Source organism: Nerophis lumbriciformis, linkage group LG22, assembly GCF_033978685.3.
Source record: "Nerophis lumbriciformis linkage group LG22, RoL_Nlum_v2.1, whole genome shotgun sequence".
Taxonomy (NCBI): Eukaryota; Metazoa; Chordata; class Actinopteri; order Syngnathiformes; family Syngnathidae; genus Nerophis; species Nerophis lumbriciformis.
The window spans coordinates 19,827,987-19,852,897 of NC_084569.2; the positions used below are offsets into that span (position 1 = coordinate 19,827,987).

General features: G+C 39.5%; 1 protein-coding gene across 3 annotated transcripts in view; it reads right to left on the reverse strand.

Annotated features, from left to right (window-relative positions):
* Positions 1–24,911, reverse strand: part of cacna1ia (calcium voltage-gated channel subunit alpha1 Ia) — a 352,101-nt gene that overhangs the window by 262,542 nt on the left and 64,648 nt on the right. For all 3 annotated transcript variants that reach the window (XM_072915676.1, XM_061974102.2, XM_061974103.1), the window contains 2 exons: positions 23,719–23,816; positions 2,999–3,158 (listed from right to left, as the gene is read on the reverse strand). In XM_072915676.1, the coding sequence (XP_072771777.1) occupies positions 2,999–3,158; positions 23,719–23,816 (258 nt within the window). The remainder of the gene's footprint in view (positions 1–2,998; positions 3,159–23,718; positions 23,817–24,911) is intronic.

Sequence of the window (24,911 nt, forward strand, 5' to 3'; positions counted from 1 at the left end):
AAGGATTAACAATTAATTGTATTCTGTTTTTATTTACGATTTACACAAGCTACCAACTTCATTGGTTTTGGGTTTTGTATATATTCAACACTACTAATTAATTTTTTGCATGCTTCTTTTCTTTTATCACTGCATGAGCTAATTATCTGTTGGTGTACATCCTCCATTCTTTTCTCTCCCAGTTAGAAAACAATGACATTTAAGCAGGGCCCAATTTGTCAATGCGGCCTCACCACGTTACAAAATGTGTTCACACTTTTTTGTTTATATGGAACAATTTTTCTTTCTACATAAAACTCAACTTTATACAATGTTATGCATTTTTTGTAATCAAACTGTCAGGTTGGCGCAAAACAAAGCTTAACGTGTGACCCCAGGATGCAGAGACGGCAGGCACAACGCGGGTAAACATGTATACAATGAGAGCAAGTGCAGATAGGAAGTGCACAAAAAAAGGTCTACACTTGTTTAAGTAGCAACAAACAATGAACCGGCCCGATCCAGGGGAACTAGGCACAGGTGTGCCTTGATTGCCAATCAGGGACAGGTGTGGGAGGCAGCGCTCCGGCCGGCGTTGAAGTGGCAGGAAATGAAAACACAAAGGAAGTAGAAAAAAGAGCAGCTCCCCAGCCAGGATTTCATCTTTTTTTTTTTTTTACCAACTTAGCACTAACACTGTGTGCCACAGGGGAGAATGATATTATTTGGGAAAATAAGCCATTATTATCTTATCAGTGACAGTGCTGGAAGGGGCTAGGAATACATTTGCGACAACATTTCGTACGAAGCGCCCTATCAGTCATTAAGTGACATTTTACATGCACTTATTCAAAAAACCTCTCCCCACCCAACGTGATTTGCGCATTTAAACACAGGAAGTCATCAATGTATTAGTAATTGCTCGGCTTCTTCCTACTTCTTTTCAGACATGTTGAATTGTGCGATTGTAACAATGTTCCTTAATTGAAAGTGTCGAGCATGTCCAAAACACCACACACACACACACACACACACACACACACACACACACACACACACACACACACAAAATACGAGGACAATAACTCCATGACTTTCTGGCAAAATGTAACACTTTAGTATGGGGAACACATATTCACCATTAATTAGTTGCTTATTAACATGCAAATTAGTAACATATTGGCTCTTAATTAGTCATTATTAAGTACTTATTAATGCTTTATTCTGCATGGCCTTATTACACAACCCCGTTTCCATATGAGTTGGGAAATTGTGTTAGACGTAAATATAAACGGAATACAATAATTTGCAAATAATTTTCAACCCATATTCAGTTGAATATGCTACAAAGACAACATATTTGATGTTCAAACTGAAAAACATTTTTTTTTTTTTGCAAATAATCATTAACTTTAGAATTTGATGCCAGCAACACGTGACAAAGAAGTTGGGAAAGGTGGCAATAAATACTGAAAAAGTTGAGGAATGCTCATCAAACACTTATTTGGAACATCCCACAGGTGAACAGGCAAATTGGGAACAGGTGGGTGCCATGATTGGGTATACAAGTAGATTCCATGAAATGCTCAGTCATTCACAAACAAGGATGGGGCGAGGGTCACCACTTTGTCAACAAATGCGTGAGCAAATTGTTGAGCAGTTTAAGAAAAACCTTTCTCAACCAGCTATTGCAAGGAATTTAGGGATTTTACCATCTATGGTCCGTAATATCATCAAAGGTTTCAGAGAATCTGGAGAAATCACTGCACGTAAGCAGCTAAGCCCGTGACCTTCGAGCCCTCAGGCTGTACTGCATCAACAAGCGACATCAGTGTGTAAAGGATATCACCACATGGGGCTCAGGAACACTTCAGAAACCCACTGTCAGTAACTACAGTTGGTCGCTACATCTGTAAGTGCAAGTTAAAACTCTCCTATGAAAGGCTAAAACCGTTTATCAACAACACCCAGAAACGCCGTCGGCTTCGCTGGGCCTGAGCTCATCTAAGATGGACTGATACAAAGTGGAAAAGCATTCTGTGGTCTGACGAGTCCACATTTTAAATTGTTTTTGGAAACTGTGGACGTCGTGTCCTCCGGACCAAAGAGGAAAAGAACCATCCGGATTGTTATAGGCGCAAAGTTGAAATGCCAGCATCTGTGATGGTATGGGGGTGTATTAGTGCCCAAAACATGGGTAACTTACACATCTGTGAAGGCGCCATTAGTGCTGAAAGGTACATACAGGTTTTGGAGCAACATATGTTGCCATCCAAGCAACGTTACCATGGACGCCCCTGCTTATTTCAGCAATACAATGCCAAGCTTCGTGTTACATCAACGTGGCTTCATAGTAAAAGAGTGCAGGTACTAGACTGGCCTGCCTGCAGTCCCGATCTGTCTCCCATTGAAAATGTGTGGCGCATTATGAAGCCTAAAATACCACAACGGAGACCCCCGGACTGTTGAACAACTTAAGCTGTACATCAAGCAAGAATGGGAAAGAATTCCACCTGAGAAGCTTAAAAAATGTGTCTCCTCAGTTCCCAAACGTTTACCGAGTGTTGTTAAAAGGAAAGGCCATGTAACACAGTGGTGAACATGCCCTTTCCCAACTACTTTGGCACGTGTTGCAGCCATGAAATTCTAAATTAATTATTATTTGCAAAAAAAAAAAAAAAGTTTATGAGTTTGAACATCAAATATCTTGTCTTTGTAGTGCATTCAATTGAATATGGGTTGAAAAGGATTTGCAAATCATTGTATTCCGTTTTTATTTACATCTAACACAATTTCCCAACTCACATGGAAACAGGGTTTGTACAACCAGTAAGCCATTAACTAAGAGTCTTCCCTCAATAACCTCGAAATTATTGCTTATTAGTAACCCTAACCCTTATATGTTCCCCTATAGTCCACATAACTCTAAATTAGGCCTTTGTTACTTTAATAAGCAACTAATTAATGGTGAATATGTTGCCCACACTAAAGTGTTACCAAATGTCCTTTTTGAACTTACAGGGTGAAGTTCTCCTCCAGGTAACAGCGGTTTCTCAGTAGCCCCGCCCACAGCTGCACGCCGATAATGCCGAAGATGAAGAAGACGAAGAAGCAGAGCAGGAGAACGTTGCCCAGCATGGGCAGAGTGTCCAGCAGCAGGTTGACCAGGATACGCATACCTGCAGACAAATTGATGGATGGTAAAAGTCAAGTCATTTATTTATCCTCTTGGATTGATTTTTTTTTTAAAAGACAACATGAAAATATAATTAAATGCATTGTTGATACCAATGAGACACTCAAAGTTTCAATTAAAAAGTGAAGGAAGGGTTATTGAAGGTAGTGTAAGTTGTCATCACAAATCCACATCATTAATGATTTTGATTATGACTTATGATCCATAAAACAGTACAACAAACTATAAAAGGCCTAATGAGAAAGCAGCTTGTTTAACAATAGCTTATGATAGACCCGCTGCATCGCAATCAATGACAACTTAATTCGCTGCTCGGACGTCATTGTCTGCAATTATCTTCCACTACAGGTATATTGTTCCCATGGAGTCAATAATCAAGGCGCACATTTGAGTTGCTGCAGTATTTCCTAACAGGAAGTAGTATGGATTTACACAAAATGTCAACTTTGATGCATTACTCTCGAATATGAACAACTGACTGGTTGTTATTCTGTTTAATCCCCTGTTTTCTTCAGATGGCTCTATGTATATTGCCAAAAATATATGGCCACCTGCCTTGACTCACATATGAACTTGAAGTGCCATCGCATTCCTAACCCATAGTGTTCAATATGATCTCAGTCCACCTTTTGCAGCTATTTCAGCTTCAACTCTTCCGGGAAGGCTGTCCACAAGGTTGCGGAGTGTGTTTATAGGAATTCTCGACCATTCTTCCAAAAGCGCATTGGTGAGGTCACACGCGAGAAGTCCTGGCTCTAAGTCTCCGTTCTAATTCATCCCAAAGGTGTTCTATCGGGTTCAGGTCAGGACTCTGTGCAGGCCAGTCAAGTTCATCCACACCAGACTCTGTTATCCATGTCTTTATGGACCTTGCTTTGTACACTGGTGCACGGTCATGTTGGAAGAGGAAGGGGCCCGCTCCAAACTGTTCCCACACGGTTGGGAGAATGGAATTGTCCAAAACGTTTTGGTATCCTGGAACATTCAAAGTTTCTTTCACTGGAACTAAGGGGGCAAGCCCAACTCCTGAAAAACAACCCCACACCGTAATTCGTCTTCCACCAAATTTCACAATCGACACAATGCAGCCCGAAATGTAACGTTCTCCTGGCAACCTCCAAACCCATACTCGTCCATCAGATTGCCAGATGAAAACGTGTGAGTCATTACTCCAGAGAACGCGTCTCCATTGCTCTAGAGTCCAGTGGTGACGTGCTTTACACCAGTCCTTCTCAGCTCTGGGGTCCTACTTTTGGCCAATGCCGTTTGTCACGTCTATATGTATTTATTTACATTCTAATTAAGGACACTTTTAAATAATTATATAAAGACATATTTTTCATCTAATTAATTTGGTCCCAATTGTTGCAGAGTCACACAGGTTCATGAAATAAATGAATAAAAGAATCACCAAATGATTCCCGAGCACGGCCACCGCTGCTGCTCACTGCTCCTCTCACCTCCCATGGGGTGGAACAAGGGGATGGGTCAAATGCAGAATGTAATGTCACCACAGTGTGTGTGTGACTATCAGTGGTACATTAACTTTTGAATATTTATTGAATCATAAAAAAAATAACTAATTATACTGTGACATAATTTATTTGAAATACTTAAGTAATGAAATAATTAATCGTGAAATAGTTAAATCATGAAATAATTCATGAAATACTGAAATAATTAAACGACTTATTAATTAAATGATTAATGTATTTTTTAAATATTAAAATAAGTATTAAATGTTTCAATAATTAAATACATGTTTACATTAAATTAATTGGTGACATACTTAATGACAGATTTATGTATTTGTTAAAATAATTATTTAAAGCCGTTTGTCACATTTATATATATTTATTTACATTCTAATTAAGGACACTTTTAGGTAATTATATAAAGATATATTTTTTATCTAAATAATTTGGTACCGATTGTTGCAGAAATAAATTAATTATAATTATATTTATAATTATTAATTATCTAAAAAAATAACTAATTACATTGTGACATAATTAATTTGAAATACTTAAATCATGAAAAAAATTAATCGTGAAATAGTTAAACCATGAAATAATTAATGAAATACTTAAATCATTAAATTACTTAATCACATGATTAATTTATTATTTAAATATTAAAATAATTAATAAATGTTTCAATAATTAAATACACGTTTACATTAAATTAATTGGTGACATTTAATGACAGATTTATGTGTTTGTTAAAGAATTATTTAAACAAAATTGTGTTTATTTAATTTCCCCCAAGTTGGGTTGACTTGAAATTTCTCAAACAGCTCAATGCACTCGACAAAACAACATTGCAACTTTACGGTGTTTTGCTAAATAACCACCACCTTTGTTTGGTCTGCAGCTTTAGAAGGCTGAAACATCAACCACCGTGTTTTTGCAGGGGCACGGGCAGGACTTAGCAACTGATTCCCCATAAGTCAGGGGTGTCAAACTCCTTTTAATTGAGGGCCATATCGCAGTTATGTTTGCCCTCAGAGGGTCACTTCTAACAGTGAATGATATTGTTACACAATTGTCTATGCATTTGATGATTTTTTTTTTTTAATGTACAATAATGTAAAAAAAAACTGAGTAGATTTTATAGTAAAAAAATACATTCAGGTCAGACGCAAATATTTTACCGTAAAATTGACAGTGTTTTTTCAGCATTTTACTGTAAATGGAAAAACAGTACCACAGTTTTTCACGGAAGAAATCCGGCAGCTCAGTTGATAGAATTTTATAGTGTTTTTTTTTTTACTGTAAATATAACGTTCTGGCAAATTAGCTGCCGGATTTGACCAGAAAAACAACAACTGTAGATTTTACCGTGTACTATTGTGAATAGCAAAAAGTACCACCGTTTTTTACTGTTAAAAAAACTGCCAGCTCAGTTGCCAGCATTTTATGGTCAAAAAACAGTGGTACTGTTGTACAGTAAAATGCTGTAAAACCACAGTAAATTTCATAAAGTCGCTGCAAAATCTATTTATTAGATTTGACAATTTGATGAATAACTTGCTTTGAAATCATAAATCAAGCAGATAAAAAAGTGTTTATTTCTAGTTTAACAAAAACAATGTTTGAATGTAAGATCATATATTTGTTACATTATAATATTTATGCCTGGGAGATACAGGCGGAGAACCGAAATGTCTGGCGTCAAACGGTTAGACGGGGTATTGCAGAGGCTGATTTGAGGAGAGGCCAGCTCGCAGAGGGGAAGAGAGACAGGATACATACTGCAACTACCATGGCACAGCAGGTCTCTCCACATGTTTGCACTAAGGCCATGTTTATACTAAGCCGGATAACCCCTTAAACGAATAATTATTTAGCCTAAGCCCTGTTTCAGCCACACTAAACCAGCGTTTAAGGTCCCCCTCCTCAGACAATTTTTTTACACGGGTAAGTGCGCCGTGTATTTCTTGAATCTCCGGCTCTTAGCTTTGTACGGACTCATTGATCGTTTTGGAGAGGAAGTGACGCCAGAAAGACCGCGTCCCACACAGGAAGTGACGTCAGAAAGGTTAATAATAAAGCGGTTTCGTAACTCGGAGCTCACCACTAGAAATATGGAGGCGAGTCATCCAGACATGCCCGTGTTTCTCATTCTTCTACATGTATAGACGCTTGTAGAAATCACACATGCGAAGCGATTGCAGCTATTCCGGATACAACACTTCTCAGACGGCAAGAGAACTTTCGAATGTCCAGGTCAGCTGTGATTCTACTTACCGAAAAACCTTGTCCATTTGTCGAAGGAGAGACAACGAGAATGCGGGCTCCCGTGGATGTGATAACAAAGGTAGCGTGTGCTTTGTATTACCTGGCCGTCGAGGGATAACTATGGGGGTGAGGGGGTCTTAAACGACCATAAAAATAAGGTTAGGTGGGATTTACAGAGTAAATCCCAAGTGCAACAGGGACCGTCACTCAAGAATTGGCTTGTACAGCCATGCTAGGTGTTGTAAACAAACATGAATGTACCGTATCAACAAAATATCAAGTTAAAATGTGAAAATTATAATTAAATAAGTGTATTGTATAATTACAACACTCATTAAAACTGAAAATATATTACTAATAATTGACTAAAATAGGATGACAAAACTATTTAAGTAAAAACAATAAACTATTGATAATAATTAAAGTACCATTAAAAAAGAAAACAATTAATACAATTAAAAATTAAACATCAAATCGAAATAAGTGTCTGACCCAAGAGCGTAAATTAGCATGGTATTCCGTGACTAAGCTGCCAAAGAGAATATTTATGTTTAAAAAATATGCGATTGCGTTGAGGCATTAATACATTTAATAAGAAAATATGAAGTACTTTAATGTCGCATATTATTTCCAGGCTTTCGAGGGCCAAACAAAATGATATGGTGGGCCAGGTCTGGCCCCCAGGAATTGAGTTTGACACCTGTGCCATGAGTCATTGACCTTTTGTTAAGATTATGAAATGTTAACAATAAAGATATTTAATAGTATTTGTGGTATAACTCACGGGGGGCACCAAACTAGTTGAGGATTAACCAACAGCGCCTCTGCTGGTCGCAGCCCGGTAGCACACTCAATTTTGCCTCAATGCGATTCAATCGGTCTTTTAGTTTTTCCCAGTTCGGCCCACTGCCTCTCTGAGATGTCTTGTTCACAGACAAACATAACCTGTTGGTGGAGGCATCTAACAGCAACACCCGCCCGTTGTGAGATGCGCGAGCGCGGAACAGAAATAGAGTCATGGCGGTTCAGAGGTGGCAGGAGATAACAGCTTCTCTGGAGGAGGCGGTAGACATCAGACAAACACTTGAGAGGCAACAGTGGGAGATAACAATGAGAAAGAACCACTCCGCTCTGACAAAGCCAGAATATCAGAAACAGATGCAACGACTCCACTACCTACCCGAAAACAAAAGACGCCTGTGATTAAAGCTTAATTAGATTGACTGTCAAGTAAAATGATGACCTCATCCCCTGGGCGAGCGCTGTCCCGCAGTGATGACACGTTGAGACGTGATTAGTGAGGTCTGATGACAGCGGGTTGGATTGACTGACGGGGGGAAAGAGGTGAAACCAACTGATGAGATACCAGCACCAGACATGTGTTGTTTTTTCTGACAATGTGAGGACACAATGCCTAAGGCCCCTTCTACACTAAGCCGTTATCCAGGGTAAATCCCACCTGACCTTATCTTTGTCCACACATGCTACAATGGTCGTTTAAGACCCCCTCCACCCCTCCGTCCGCCGGTGCTGCTTTGTGTCCAAGTTCTTAAATTAAATTGAACTTATCTGAATAATATCCAATGTTTCAATTAACTGGAATCCAGTGTGCTGTGGGGCCCTATTGTAGTGAATCACACCTGAGCCATCATAAATTAATCAAATCTTTATTGGAAATGTGAAAGTAAACGATGTGATAAAGAATATTTTACATCAATCAATCTAGGGATTGTCGGAGGCAGATATTTACATATATCCGAATTTAAGTGCTACTTCTTTTTATTTCATAATCATATTACAAAACAGCTAGTGTTTTTCTTCCAATTGTGGTCTTTTGGTTGTCTGCAAAACTGTGTGCTTAACCTTGAGTGAGGAATGTTAGAGAGAGAGAGATAATGGGCATGTGTTTTGGCTGGAGAGACATGACTGCCAGGGTGGGAGGAAGAGAGACTTAAGAGGGCAGAGGGTTTTGTCGGGGGGGGCAGACCATCTTGGCGGCGCGATTGAATGTTCTATGCTGGACTGGTCTCATTGTATATGCAAAGCTTTGCAAATATATTACAAAATACCTATTCTGTCTCTGGTAGTTTTTCTACTCAGCTTTAAGTGTCGTAAAGAGCTTGGGAGCGACTTGTGACTTGAATTCCCTGGGAGGAACAACTGGTCCAAAACGCAACAGGATCTAGATATCTGGTCAGGACACTCCTCACTCTTTTGCTTTCACCTTCATTGTCCATTCCTTTTTGGTGACTTTATATACTCTGGACCTAGATGTTGAGTCCATGACACACATGGCGGACAATAACTGATACAGTCTGCTTTGCCAGTCTAAATGCATTCGATGTTTTCCGTAGTCTTGACTCGACAGTCAGGTAATACAAAGCACACGTAATCTTTTTTTTTAATCACATCCACGGGAGCCCGCATTCTCGTTGTCTCTCCTTCGACAAATGGACAGGGTTTTTCGGTAAGTACCGTATTTTTCGGACTATAAGTCGCTCCGGAGTATAAGTCGCACATGCCGAAAATGCACAATAAAGAAGGAACATTTTTTTATATAAGTCGCATTTTTTGGGGACATTTATTTGATAAAATCCAACACCAAGAATAGACATATGAAAGGCAATTTAAAATAAATAAAGAATAGTGAACAACAGGCTGAATAAGTGTACGTTATATGAGGCATAAATAACCAAGAACGTGCCTGGTATGTTAACGTAACATGTTATGGTAAGAGTCATTCAAATAACTATAACATATAGAACATGCTATACGTTTACCAAACAATCTGTCACTCCCGATCGCTAAATCCCATGAAATCTTTTTCCTCGGTGTCGCCTCTGGTATGCGCCCCGCTAGCGTCCTTTCTTTCTGCTGCTCGATTGCTGTTCTCTGCAGCACATTTCACTACGTCCAGCTTGTAATCTGCAGTATATGATTTCCTTTTCGGTGCCATTTTAGTTCAGTCCTTCTCAGTTTTTATAAGTTACCGCGATTGTTTATGTGATTCATTTTAATAGCTCCGGCAGTAGCGTGAGTGACGATTGCAGACGTGTGTACTGATGATTGCGGACATTTTCTTCGTCGCTCACATGAATGAGATAAATAATATTATTTGATATTTTACAATAATGTGTTAATAATTTCACACATAAGTCGCTCCGGAGTATACGTCGCACCCACGGCCAAACTATGAAAAAAACGTCGACTTATAGTTTGAAAAATACGGTAGAATCACAGCTGACCCGGACATTCGAAAGTTCTCTTGCCATCTGAGATGTGTTGTATCCAAAATAGCTGCAATCGCGCGTTTCCTTAGCTTAAGGTATTCATGTGTGATTTCCACAAGTGTCTGTATATGTAGAAGAAGGAGAAACACGGTCATGTCTGGATGATTCGCCTCCATCTTTTCAGTGGTTAGCTATGGTTGTTATGAAGCTGGCTGTGGCACGTTCTTTCTGACGTCACTTCCTGTGTGGGGCGCGGTCTTTCTGGCGTCACTTCCTCTCCGAACTCAGTTTGTAAACGATCAATGAGTCCATACAAAGCTAAGAGCCGGAGATTCAAGAAATACACGGCGCACTTACCCGTGTATAAAATGATCCAAGGATGGTTACCTTAAAGGATGGTTTCGTGTCTCCGACACGATGCTTAGGCTCAATAGTTATTCGTTTAAGGGGTTATCCGGCTTAGTTTAGACATACCGTATTTCCTTGAATTGCTGCCAGGTATAGAGTATGCGCCTGCCTAGAATTACCGCCGGGTCAAACTCGTTTCGCAAAATAATTAGCATACGCCTAGAATTTCCGCCGGGTCAAACTCGCAGTGACGTGCGGTGAGGTTCATGACTGGTGAGGCACTGACTTCATCACAGTCAGATTTACAAACATATGAACCCTAAAGAGTATCTTATTCACCATTTGATTGGCAGCAGTTAACGGGTTATGTTTAAAAGCTCATACCAGCATTCTTCCCTGCTTGGCACTCAGCATTAAGGGTTGGAATTGGGGGTTAAATCACCAAAAATGATTCCCGGGCGCCGCGCTGCTGCTGCCCACTGCTCCCCTCACCTCCCAGGGGGTGAACAAGGGATGGGTCAAATGCAGAGGACAAATTTCACCACACCTAGTGTGTGTGTGACAAGCATTGGTACTTAAACTTGACTTTAACTTTACACATACAAACTGTAGCACACAAAAAAGCACATTTCATTAAAAAAAGGTTATTTTGGTCTTACCTTTACTTATAAGTGCAGGAACAGTGGTGTTCGTGTTGGAGGAGTTGTGAATGAATGAAATATGAAATCCGTGCTGCAGTCTGCAGGTGCACCTAATGTTGTGTCCCTGCAGTCGTTCACGTACGGCTCCTCCGGCGCGAGCATTGTTGTTTTTGCACTTTTTGGCTTCTTGTTAAGTTTTTTTGGGTGGATTCGGTCTTGCACGTGGAGGGTTTGGGTGTGGCTTTGGTTGGTGTGGCGCTCCCGTCAGGGGGTGCATTAACCGGCACCAGGAGGCGGGATTACTGCGAGCATCAGCCATTGTGTCTTCGCAGCAGTTTTATGATTGCTCAGCACAAGAAATACGTTACACACATACAGTTGTTGACAAAATACACTGTACATTATATACCTCAGCTAACTAAACTATGGAAATGTATAATATAATTCATATAGCAATACGGTCTCACTGCACAGCAGGCCAGCAGTTAGCCGAGTCATTGCGCAATCCATGTTGAGGCACTGAGTGACGTGCCTCAACTGGCTGCTGTTCACCGCACCGTCTCTTCTCAGTATTTGAACGGCAAATGTGAAAATTCAGCGATTTTGAATAAAAATTATCTAAAACTGGTGAAGTTAAATGGAAAATAACTTTATAGTATAATCACTGAATACATATAACAATTTAATACATTTTTTTTCTTTTTACATTTTCTTTCTTTCCATGATGGCAGGTGAGGCAGAGCCTCACCTGCCTCCAGTGACCGCACGTCACTGCAAACTCGTCACGTCACGAGTGACACTTCACCTGTCATCATTTTCAAAATGGAGGAGGCTGATTTCAATAATTTAAAATCGCATAAAGGGAAGAAGATAAAGAGCTATTCAGTAGGATTTAAGGTCCAAGCTATTGAATATGCTAAAAAGAACAGTAAGTAGCTATGTTTTATTAATATACCGTAGCTGCGTGTGTCAAATATGAGTCATTAAATGACTCCCGCCTCCTGCTGGTAGAGGGCGCTAGTGATCCTTCTTGCGACTACTCGGCTGCAGAAGAAGTGACAACAAACAGCAACAGTTAGCAGCGATCGTTTATTTTTTCCTCTCGCTTGCACTTTTAACATGGAGGATTACATATCTAAAATAAAACAGTTTTCTAAACTGGACTTTCAATCGAAGCAGGAGGTCATAATTAAAGGAAGATCTCCATCGAGACACAGAGACTTTTAAAACTGAAGAAAGATAAGGAAGACTTCTATAAACAAGTTATCGATGCTTTTGTTCAGAAGGAGCTGCGCATGGACTTCATTTATAAGTAAAGGTAAGACCATAATAACATTTTTTTATTAAATGTGCTTTTCATGATGGTATCCTTACATCACACTCAAATTTATAAGCGCAGGCCTAAATTTACCGCATGCCTTTGGTAAGCGCCGGAGTGAGAAGAGGTTTTAAATTAATAACCGCCCCGGCGCTAATTCAAGGAAATACGGTAGCCTAAGGGAGACCTGGGCAAATTAAGCTTTTCAATCTGGACCGCCGGACATTCCCAAATATTTTTTTTAGATATTTAAGATCGAAACTGTAGCTGCCATTATGATGTGCAGTGATGTTTTCAAATTACTGTAAGTCTTGAACTACAGAAAGTATTTCAATGGTTGGAATCTGCGCTTTTGCATGATGTACTAATTACTACGGTCATCTGAGTCACAGCACCTCAGACGAGGCACCAAGCAGTGTGGGTGGGGAGTGTTTCCACAGAGTGTTTCCAGAGCGAGCCTAAAAATGTGGGTGTCAGGGACAGACGCAGAAGGAGATTTTTACAACAAAGTTCTGAAGCTTAGTGATACATCAGAAAGTAAGTGGATTTTTTTTTTTACCCTTTGCGTTCATATTTTGTTGTTTGTTGCATTTTTGTTGCGTTTCGTTTCATTGTAAAATACGTGAATCGAGAAGGGGTGTGACGTTCATTTGTTGTCAATATTCAGTGTTTTATCGTTTTTAGTTAATATTGCATATCTCACATTCTTTATTTTTATGTACATTCTGGGTGTCTCATTCAGTAAAAAAAATGTAAAATTCCATTCTGTTTTTTAAGGCGGTCTGTCTTTTTTAGCATTCGATCAGACATTATTGTGAGGTTTTGTATTAGTGTTCCTAAAAATAGATATACCGGCCCCCAGACACTTTTTTTTTCTAGATTTGGCCCCCCGAGTCAAAATAATTGCCCAGGCCTGGCCTAAGGTCAAATAAAGTTATGAAGAAAATGTTTAAACCCCACATAAGTGACTGGTACGTGTGTGTGTGTGTGTGTGTGTGTGTGTGTGTGTTTGTTGTTGTTGTATTTCTACCCTTCTTGAGACATCAATAAGAACAAGTACCTTCCATAAGAGGACCGGATAACAAGTTAGGACTGAAATGGTCCCAATACGGAAAACCATTGCATCTAATAGAGAGCAAAATACTAGAGTCTGTGAACATTGCTCCAAAGTCACAATTTTTTGTTGATTTAATGTGCATACAAAAGTAAACATTGACATGTGCAAAGGCAGCAATATATGATAAAACAAGATGACAGCTAAAGAAGGACTTCCCTGTTCATCCCCGAAAAAACCCGCCAGGTGAACAGCTGATTTTACAACTTCCGGTGCTGACATAACCCGCGTGCCATATGTGACCATTGGATGAACAAATACACTACGGTAGTAAGACTATAGTGGCCATTAACAGTTAGCTTCTACAGCTGGGTTGCCCGAAGCGCGTGACTCGTTTTTCATCGGCCTTAAGCACAATACAAAAAACAAAAAATAGAGATCTCATTTGCACCCTTGGTGGTGAAAGCTATCAAAATTAGGGTGGTTCCTAAAAGGAGAGATTTTTCACATTGACTATGTGTCGGTTTTAAAAGTGCTCCCCCTCTGGTCAACATATGAAATAACAAGTGTGTGTAAAAAATTAAAATGCGCCCCCTTTGGCCAAAATGTATTAAAAAAAGGAAAAAAAAATGTATATAGAGACATACTGTAAAAACAAAGTAAATAATGAAGATTAAAAACTAATTACGAACACAAAATTAAAAAAATAAATACAATAAAAACGTACCTTTTTTTATGTTTGCATAGTATGTATATATTATTATTGTGGTAAATACACATTCTTATATATCTAGAAAGGGGGGTCCTAAAGAGGTAGGCATTTTTCGGAGGTCCCAAGAAGGTAACACATACAAGAATGTGTGTGAGTGTGTGTGTGAGTGTGTGAGTGTGTGTGTGTGTGTGTGTGTGTGTGTGTGTGTGTGTGTGTGTGTGTGTGTGTGTGTGTGTGTGTGTGTGTGTGTGTGTGCGTGTGAGATCATTAGCGTGGAGCACCGCTGTTGTCAAACCGATGTTTGTGTTTTTCAGCGGCGTGCTGTGATTCGTGAGTAACAACTCGACAGCAGGCTAATGTGTCATCAAGACTGCCGTTTAGTTCAGCTGTAGACGTGGTGAATGACAGGTGAGACGGCGAGAAAGACAACGGCGGTAATGACGGGGCAAAACACCTGTGGTGCCATCGCCTCACGTGAAATGAGTCGGCAACACAATTCAGGCTTTAAAAAAATAGAAAAAAGGAAACGTATTAAAGGTGATCTCAATCATGTGCTAATTATTATGATTGCACCTTGATTATGGGTACATTTGGGATTACTTTCACACTTGCGAAGGTAAAGGTTGCAGAAATTAATGTGTTTGTTTGAAAAATATTTTCTCTATCATTTTTCTCATCAACTGCTTTTGAAAATGGAGAGCAGAAGTGTGTGTGTGTGTGTGTGTGTGTGCGTGCGTGTGTTTGTGTGTGTGTGTGTGTGTGTTCTTGTATTTCTACCCTTCTTGAGACAGCAACAAGGAAAAGTACCTTCCATATGAGGACCGGTGAACAAGTTAGGACATAAATTATGGTCCCAATAAGGAAAACCATTGAATCTAATAGAGCATGTCTCATTTGCACCCCCTGGTGGTGAAATCTATAAACATTAGAGTGGTCCGAAAAAGGAGGGATTTTGTCGGTTTTAAAAGTGCTCCCCCTCTGGCCAACATATGAAATCAGTGTGTGTAAACAATTTAAGTGCTCCCCTCTCTGGTCAACATATGAAATAACAAGTGTGTGTAGGAAATTGAAATGCGCCCCCTTTGGCCAAAATTAATAATAAAAATAAAAATAGATATGTATATAGAAACTAAAAGCAGTCAATGTGTCAACTTTTTTCTAATAAAATTTGGGAACAATTTCTCATATTCTTTCTGTTTCTGTAACATTGCAATATTTTCTCGTAAAATCATTTCTTTTTTAATGTAAAAGTATTACTTTTTAATGCAAAAATGGTGACATTTGTCGTATAAAATTCTGACTTTTATCACAATATTGACAATTATTTTGTTGTTCTTGTAAAATAGTGACATTTTTTGAGTAAAATGAAGACTTTTGTCATCATTTTGCCAAGTAAATTTACGATTATTATTATAGTATTTCCAACATTTTAAAGTTTTCTTTTTAAAATTGTGAATTTTGTCGATTTCATAAAATTGCCCAAAATTTTAAGTTTTTCTTGTAAAATTGGGACTGTTGGGTAAAATTCCAACTTGTATCATAATATTGCACAAATGTTCAGTTTTTCTTGTAGTATTTTGATTTGCGTTGAGTAAAATTACGACTTTTATTATAATACTGCAAAAAAGTTTTTCTTGTGAAATTGTGACCTTTTTCTTGTGAAATTCCTACAAATTTTTCACAACAAACTTTTTTTATATTTGCATAGTATATATATACAATATATTATCAATGTTGTAAATACAACTCTTTGTACATCGAGAAAGGGTGGTCCTTAATAGGTAGGCATTTTTCGGAGGTCCCATAAAGGCAACAAATACGAGAACGCGTGTGTGTGTGTGTGTGTGTGTGTGTGTGTGTGTGTGTGTGTGTGTGCGTGTAGTGGCGGCTGGAGGCGAGTCTAAATGTGTTTGTTCCCAAGGGGCCTTGTCATTAGACCGCAGTTCCATTAGGCCTAATTGGGTGAGGAGAGGGGGGAGGGGGAGATACAAGATAGAGACGGAATACTAGAATGAGACGAGGCCTGAAGGTGCACCGCAAAGACAAATGAAGAAAGATATGCAAAAGAAAAAAAAAAAGGAAACAATATTTCACAAACTTCAGCATTGACAAGACTATGGAAAGGAAACTTTGATACATGTAAGAGAAGTCAGTGTGCAGCTTGTATAGCGGTACAGATTTAGTCGTTATAAGTTGGCAACACAAGTGAGCACACCTCACAAGGAACATGTCCGGATTCTGTCCCAAGTGTGAATATATAAGACCTGATGGTTGCAGTTTTTGGCGCCATCCAGAATGCAGAGAAGGCAGGCGGTGTGCAAGCAGATAATCTATGTATTATATACCAAGCAGAATATCGAAAACAAAAAACACCGGCGGGGGGCGAGCAGTCAATCAAGGGTGAAAAGGCCAAAAAAATAGCAATAAACAAGAGGAGAGATGCAAAACATGAACTAAGGTGTGCACTCAACAATGCACCAGCGCCGTTTGAGAAACGGCACTGGCCTATAAAAAAAAGCCCTCATATGGTGATTATCAACAGCTGAGGGTCCTAATCACCAAACGGAGGCAGGTGTGCCAATCAGCACTCTACACTGGCTGCGACGAGGCAAGGGAACACCACACAGGAAGTGGAAAAACAGGGAAGGAGTGCTGACGCTGAAACTAACACTGGGAAAAAAATATACAAATCCAAAGCAGCCATGAAGGATTATGACATCTAATCTACTAAAGGTTTGCATGCATTAAAACATGTGGAAACTTGATAGCGCACGGAAAACTGATTTACTGTCAATAAATGAGGAAAATTGAAAGCGCAATCCATTTAGCGTGTCTGTCCTCATTAATATGCAGAGTATATGCTGCTGATCGGAACACCCAGTACAGTAAGTAGAGCATATGCAAATATAATCATATAGCTCTAGCAATGTGATTCATCAAGCATGAAACTGTTTGGCAACCACAATTTAGCATTTTTGTTTAGCACGTTTGAAATGTTTGCGCAAACTGGCACACAAATGGTTGTGCTGCGGTCAGGAAGAAATATTTCTGTCATTTATGTACATACAGTCGTGGTCAAAAGTTTACAAGCACTTGTAAAGAACATAATGTCATGGCTGTCTTGAGTTTCCAATAAACATATTGCTGGGTATTGTGGCCAAACAGCTCAATTTTTGTTTCATCTGACCACAGAACTTTCCTCCAGAAAGTCTTATCTTTGTCCATGTGATGTCAGATGAAACACAAATTGAGCTGTTTGGCTACAATACCCAGCAATATGTTTGGAGAAAAGGTGAGGCCTTTAATCCCAGGAACACCACCCCTACCGTCAAGCATGGTGGTGGTAGTATTATGCTCTGGGCCTGTTTTGCTGCCAATGGAACTGGTGCTTTACAGAGAGTAAATGGGACAATGAAAAAGGAGGATTGCATCCAAATTCTTCAGGACAACCTAAAATCATCAGCCCGGAGGTTGGGTCTTGGGCGCAGTTGGGTGTTCCAACAGGACTGACCCCAAACACATGTCAAACGTGATAAAGGAATGGCTAAATCAGGCGAGAATTAAGGTTTTAGAATGGCCTTCCCAAAGTATTGACTTAAACATGTGGACAATGCTGAAGAAACAAGTCAATATCAGAGAACCACTCCTTTAATATCAGAAAACCACTCCTTTTTGTCAAAAAAATTCAACCAGAAGCTTGTGGACGGCTACCAAAGTGCCTTATTGCAGTGAAACCTGCCAAAGGATATGTAACCAAATATTAACATTGCTGTATGTATACTTTTGACCCAGCAGATTTGCTCACATTTTCTGTAGACCCATAATAAATTCATAAAAGAACCAAACTTCATGAATGTTTTTTTGTGACCAACAAGTATGTGCTCCAATCACTCTATCACAAAAAAATAAGAGTTGTCAAAATGATTGGAAACTCAAGACAGCCATGACATTATGTTCTTTACAAGTGTATGTCAACTTTTGACCATGACTGTACATGACATAGCCATAGCCAGTCTAAATTAGCATCAAGCTTGCACATTTTTGAAAAATAGAACCTGACTTTACATTCAAGTGTTTTCTATCAGTCATACTTGCTTTGTTGGCATGGAAAATGGCACCATTACCGAGAGTGTTTGAGCCCGTGTTTAGGCTGCAACAGGACATGATCTCACAAGCAACAAACGTATCTAATAGATTTTATGTGAATCAATATCCAGTAGTACCAACGGTGTTCGGTCTGTGCCTATAACATTTTTATTCGAAACCCAGCCCTCGTCAGTGTACAATTTTTAAGGCAGTATAATTGTAAATAGCCAACCTCCGGGCTGATGATTTCAGGTTCTCCTGAAGAATTTGGAGGTAATCCTCCTTTTTCATTGTCCCATTTACTCTCTGTAAAGCACCAGTTCCATTGGCAGCAAAACAGGCCCAGAGCATAATACTACCACCACCATGCTTGACGGTAGGAATCGTGTTCCTGGGATTAAAGGCCTCACCTTTTCTCCAAACATATTGCTGGGTATTGTGGCCAAACAGCTAGATTTTTGTTTCATCTGACATCACACGAACAAAGATAAGACCTTCTGGAGGAAAGTTCTGTGGTCAGAAATTGAGCTGTTTGGCCACAATACCCAGCAATATGTTTGGAGGACAAAATATGAGGCCTTTAATCCGAGGAACACCATGGAAGGGAAAATTACAACTAAGATGCACGTTACAGTCAAACAGCTGGCGTGTTATAAAGTACAATAATTACAGTAGAAATACTTTTTCGGGTGCAAAAAAAGGTTGGATTCAGCTTCATGGCGAAGACAAGGCATTACAGTGTATTCTATACATTACTGCCATCTGAAGTATTAACATTGGAACTGCATGCAAAATCTATGACATAATACTTGCAAATGAGACTCTGAAATGTAATAAGAAAACAAGACATAACAACGTGTTTGGTTACATGTCCCTTGGGACAGCAAAGTTATCATAATAAAAAAATAATATTTTCATTATTAAACAATGTACATTTATTGACACACTCATACTGAAAATACTGAAAAATGGTACTGTTAAGTACATGTATCAATTCCCAGGAACTGGGTACCGTATTGAGTCAAATTTGAAAGGTAGCCATCCCTAACACTGTCTACTCTGAAGTTAGGGTAGTACCGCAATACTAATGAATCATATTCAGTACTATACCGCCTCTAAAAAAAACGGTCCCCCATTCCCCCTGCCCCCCTTGTCGACGTCACGTCGTGTCATTGTTGGTTTACGAGCAGAGGAGCATGTTCGGCAGCGCACAATCACGGAGTACTTACAAGCAGACGCAGTGTGTGGACAGAAAAGGGAGAACGGATGCATTTTGGCTCAAAAACTAACAATACAAGTGAAGTTATAACACTGAAACGCCCTCAGGAAGAGGTGCTTTAAGACAATGTCCATCCGCATTCGGCAGTGTTTTAGCTACTTCTAAATGACTTATCGTCATCTCCATGGCGACAAATAAAGTACGTTTCTTACAAGTATCATCCCTGCAGGACGAGGAATAGCTAAACATGCTTCACTACACACTGTAGCTCACCGGCATCACCGCTAATGATGCCGTTCCCTAATCTAAACAAATGCCCTGAGTAGATCAACATCCAAGGTAATGATATCAAGTACAGGAGTGTATCTAGTCGATACTACTATGATTACATCAATATTTTTTAGCATCACAAAATCTATTTTCATTTAAAAAAAAAAATAATATTATGTTTATAAACTCGGGAATTATGTCCCTGGACACTTTGAATATGACCAATGTATGATTCTGTAACTACTTGGTATCAGATTGATACCTAAATGTGTGGTATCATCCAAAACTAATGTAAAGTATCAAACAACAGAAGAATGAGTGATTATTACATTTTAACAGAAGTGTAGATATAACATGTTAAAATAGAAAGTAAGCAGATATTAACAGTAAATGAACAAGTAGATTAACAATCCATTTTCTACTACTTGTCCTTAATCATGTTGACAAAACAATAGAATGATAAATGACACATAATGTTACTGCATATGTCAGCAGCTAAATTAGGAGTCTTTGTTTGTTTACTTAATAATACAAGAAATGTTGTCTTGTTTGTTCACTATTTCATTTAAGGACAAACTTGCGATAAGAAACATATGTTTAATGCACCCTAAGATTGTTTGTTGAAATAAAGCCAATAATGCAATTTTTTGTGGTCCCCTTTATTTAGAAAAGTACCGAAAAGTATCGAAATACATTTTGGTACCGATACAACACTATCTGGAGTATATTAAGAAAGTATTTTTTATTTTTATAGTATTGTAGGCATACCCTAATATGGAATTGGGGGTTAAATCAGCAAAATGATTCCCGGGCGTGGCTACCACTGCTGCTCACTGCTCCCCTCACCTCCCAGGGGGTGATCAAGAGTGATGGGTCAAATGTAGAGGATAATTTCACCACACTGAGTGTGTGTGTGACTATCATTAGTACTTTAACTTTAACTAAAATGTGACGTTATTTGTGCAAAATCCCCAAATATTATGGAAACAATACATTAAAAAGGGTGTAAAGAAAATGTGTTTCTCCGCTCTTTTACCCTTTCCTAATGTCCGTGCGAATTTGTGATAAACCATATTTACCTACTTCCTATGCACTTACAATTTCTCCAATAAACCAAATCCAACAGACTCAAATGCATGCAGTTTTAGTCAGTGCACTGCAAGGGACTTTTCTAGGACAATTTTTCAGTGGGGTTACAAATTGAGGTGTGCGCGGGGTCAGATTGTACTCGCGCTCTCAGGATGTCTGTGGGCAAAGTAGCGATTCCGCAGAACAAGGAACAAATAGCCCGAACCCAAGCGCTTCCTCACCTCTAACGAGGTCACAGATAGAGGATGGAATCGAGTTACCGCCAAGTAATTACGGCCAGCTCGGACATACAATGCAGTGTCATGTACACATGGGAAGTGCTGTACTGTACAAGGCGGATAAAATATTTAGTACTACATTCAGTGTGATACGTTTTTTTAAGAGTACGTACACCACTCTTATTTTAGCAACCATTTCTAGCGGTGGCACATCTCTATAGGTTGCTATCGTTTCATCCAGTCTGCACCACAGCCTCGGGCGACTAAGGCACGGCGGGCTTCGTGACCCACGGCGGGCTCGTTTGCTATAGTATATTTCCTGAAAGGGCTAGACAATATGAATTAAACGGGGATACTGTCACGGACGTACAGTACTTAAGAATAGTCAGTGTACTAAGGATGTGCCGATCGATCGGACACGGATCAGCATCGGGAACATCTTGTATATAAGTATGTGATCGCAATTCCCGATGTAACGAGCTCTCATGACAATTACTATAAGTACTATATATACTGTATACATATATATATATATATATATATATATATATATATATATATATATATATATATATATATATATATATATAGACAGCCCTAATATATACGTGTATATTGTGTACAAACCCTGTTTCCATATGAGTTGGGAAATTGTGTTAGATGTAAATATAAACGGAATACATCCATCCATCCATCCATTTTCTACCGCTTATTCCCTTTGGGGTCGCGGGGGGCGCTGGAGCCTATCTCAGCTACAATCGGGATACAATGATTTGCAAATAATTTTCAACCCATATTCAGTTGAATATGCTACAAAGACAACATATTTGATGTTCAAACTGATACACTTTTTTTTTTTTGCAAATAATCATTAACTTTAGAATTTGATGCCAGCAACACGTGACAAAGAAGTTGGGAAAGGTGGCAATGAATACTGATAAAGTTGAGGAATGCTCATCAAACACTTATTTGGAACATCCCACAGGTGAACAGGCTAATTGGGAACAAGTGGGTGCCATTATTGGATATAAAAGTAGATTCCATGAAATGCTCAGTCATTCACAAACAAGGATGGGGCGAGGGTCACCACTTTCTCAACAAATGCGTGAGCAAATTGTTGAACAGTTTAAGAAAAACCTTTCTCAACCAGCTATTGCAAAGAATTTAGGGATTTCACCATCTACGGTCCGTAATATCATCAAAGGGTTCAGAGAATCTGGAGAAATCACTGCACGTAAGCAGCTAAGCCCGTGACCTTCGATCCCTCAGGCTGTACTGCATCAACAAGCGACATCAGTGTGTAGAGGATGTCACCACATGGGGCTCAGGAACACTTCAGAAACCCACTGTCAGTAACTACAGTTGGTCGCTACATCTGTAAGTGCAAGTTAAAACTCTCCTATGCAAGGCGAAAACCATTTATCAACAACACCCACACGCCGTCGGCTTCGCTGGGCCTGAGCTAATCTAAGATGGACTGATACAAAGTGGAAAAGTGTTCTGTGGTCTGACGAGTCCACATTTCACATTGTTTTTGGAAACTGTGGACGTTGTGTCCTCCGGACCAAAGAGGAAAACAACCATCCGGATTGTTATAGGCGCAAAGTTGAAAAGCCAGCATCTGTGATGGTATGGGGGTGTATTAGTGCCCAAGACATGGGTAACTTACACATCTGTGAAGGCACCATTAATGCTGAAAGGTACATACAGGTTTTGGAGCAACATATGTTGCCATCCAAGCAACGTTACCATGGACGCCCCTGCTTATTTCAGCAAGACTATGCCAAGCCACGAATACATCAACGTGGCTTCATAGTAAAAGAGTGCGGGTACTAGACTGGCCTGCCTGTAGTCTAGACCTGTCTCCCATTGAAAATGTGTGGCGCATTATGAAGCCTAAAATATCACAACAGAGACCCCGGACTGTTGAACAACTTAAGCTGTACATCAAGCAAGAATGGGAAATAATTCCACCTGAGAAGCTTAGAAAATATGTCTCATCAGTTCCCAAACGTTTTACTGAGTGTTGTTAAAAGGAAAGGCCATGTAACACAGTGGTGAACATGCCCTTTCCCAACTACTTTGGCACGTGTTGCAGCCATGAAATTCTATGTTAATTATTATTTGCGAAAAAAAAAAAAAAGTTTATGAGTTTGAACATCAAATATGTTGTCTTTGTAGTGCATTCAACTGAATATGGGTTGAAAAGGATTTGCAAATCATTGTATTCCGTTTATATTTACATCTAACACAATTCCCAACTCAAATGGAAACGGGGTTTGTATATATATATATATATATATATATATATATATATATATATATACACACACACACACACACCACACACACTAATACACAAAAGATGTCATAAAGTCCACCTGACTCAAATCTTTAGACACCATCAGAGCAGCTATGTTCTTAAATAAATTAATGAATCTGTGTTAAGTGATTTGATGGCGCTGTGTTTCAGAGTCAAAGGGTAGTGTGAATGTTTAATGATGCTAAGGAGATCAGGTGGCATGGCAGCAGAGACATATTACATATCAATAATCTTTGATGAAGATGTAAACCTAAAAAACACACTGACGAGCAGACAAGTATAAAGATCTCCTCACTTGGCACTCTGTTGATGGCTTTGAGAGGACGAAGGACCCGCACCGTCCTAATGGCCGACAGGTTGATGTTCTGCAGGTCCAGGGAGTATTCTACCATGCTGGAGATGAAAACAAAAAGAGATAGAACACACTTTTAATTGTTTTACAGTCAACATAGGCCAAACACACATGAGCATGACTCCAGGTGCACCTGCTTGTGTTTCAGCCTCAGTGGTCAGTCTTTTGATCTAATCTCACCTGTGCCAGCAGAGTGGGACGCCAGCTCCACAAACAAGACGGAAGGGAATTACATGAAAAGGACTTGAAGATTAATTTCTATTCTAAGTGTTGCCCGCAGGATGCATGGCTCACTTAAAGGCTGGCATCTGTTAGCAAGTCATTTCTGCAGCGTGCCTAAGCTGTTTGTGGCCCCAAAGCCAAACTGCTTTTACACCAGAAAGCTTAACCACAGGTTTGAAACCAGACTGTTTTTTTTATTGTCATAGAAATACCTTCCAGACTTTTTGTACTCAACCGTTTGAAGCAAAGAAATGCTGGACCGGAACGGAAGACTACTTGTCCTCTCCTTGAGCGCCTCCAAAATGTCAGATATTTCCTTCTCAGGAAGGGGGTTTGTTCTTTGAGCTAGTCGTTCTCAAACTGTGTTCACCAAGAACCACCTCAGAAAACACTTGGTTCTCCAAGTACCACCATAATAACTAGAGATGTCCAATAATGGCTTTTTTGCCGATATCCGATATTCCGATATTGTCCAACTCTTAATTACCGATTCCGATATCAACCGATACCGATGTATACAGTCGTGGAATTAACACATTATTATGCCTAATTTTGTTGTGACGCCCCGCTGGATGCATTAAACAATGTAACAAGGTTTTCCAAAATAAATCAACTCAAGTTATGGAAAAAAATGCCAACATGGCACTGCCATATTTATTATTGAAGTCACAAAGTGCATTTTTTTTTTTTAACATGCCTCAAAACAGCAGCTTGGAATTTGGGACATGCTCTCCCTGAGAGAGCATGAGGAGGTTGGGGGGGGGGGGGGGGGGGGTTTGAAGTGAGGGGGAGGGGGGTTAGCAGGGGGGGTGTATATTGTAGCGTCCTGGAAGAGTTAGTGCTGCAAGGGATTCTGGGTATTTGTTCTGTTGTGTTTATGTTGTGTTACGGTGCGGATGTTCTCCCGAAATGTG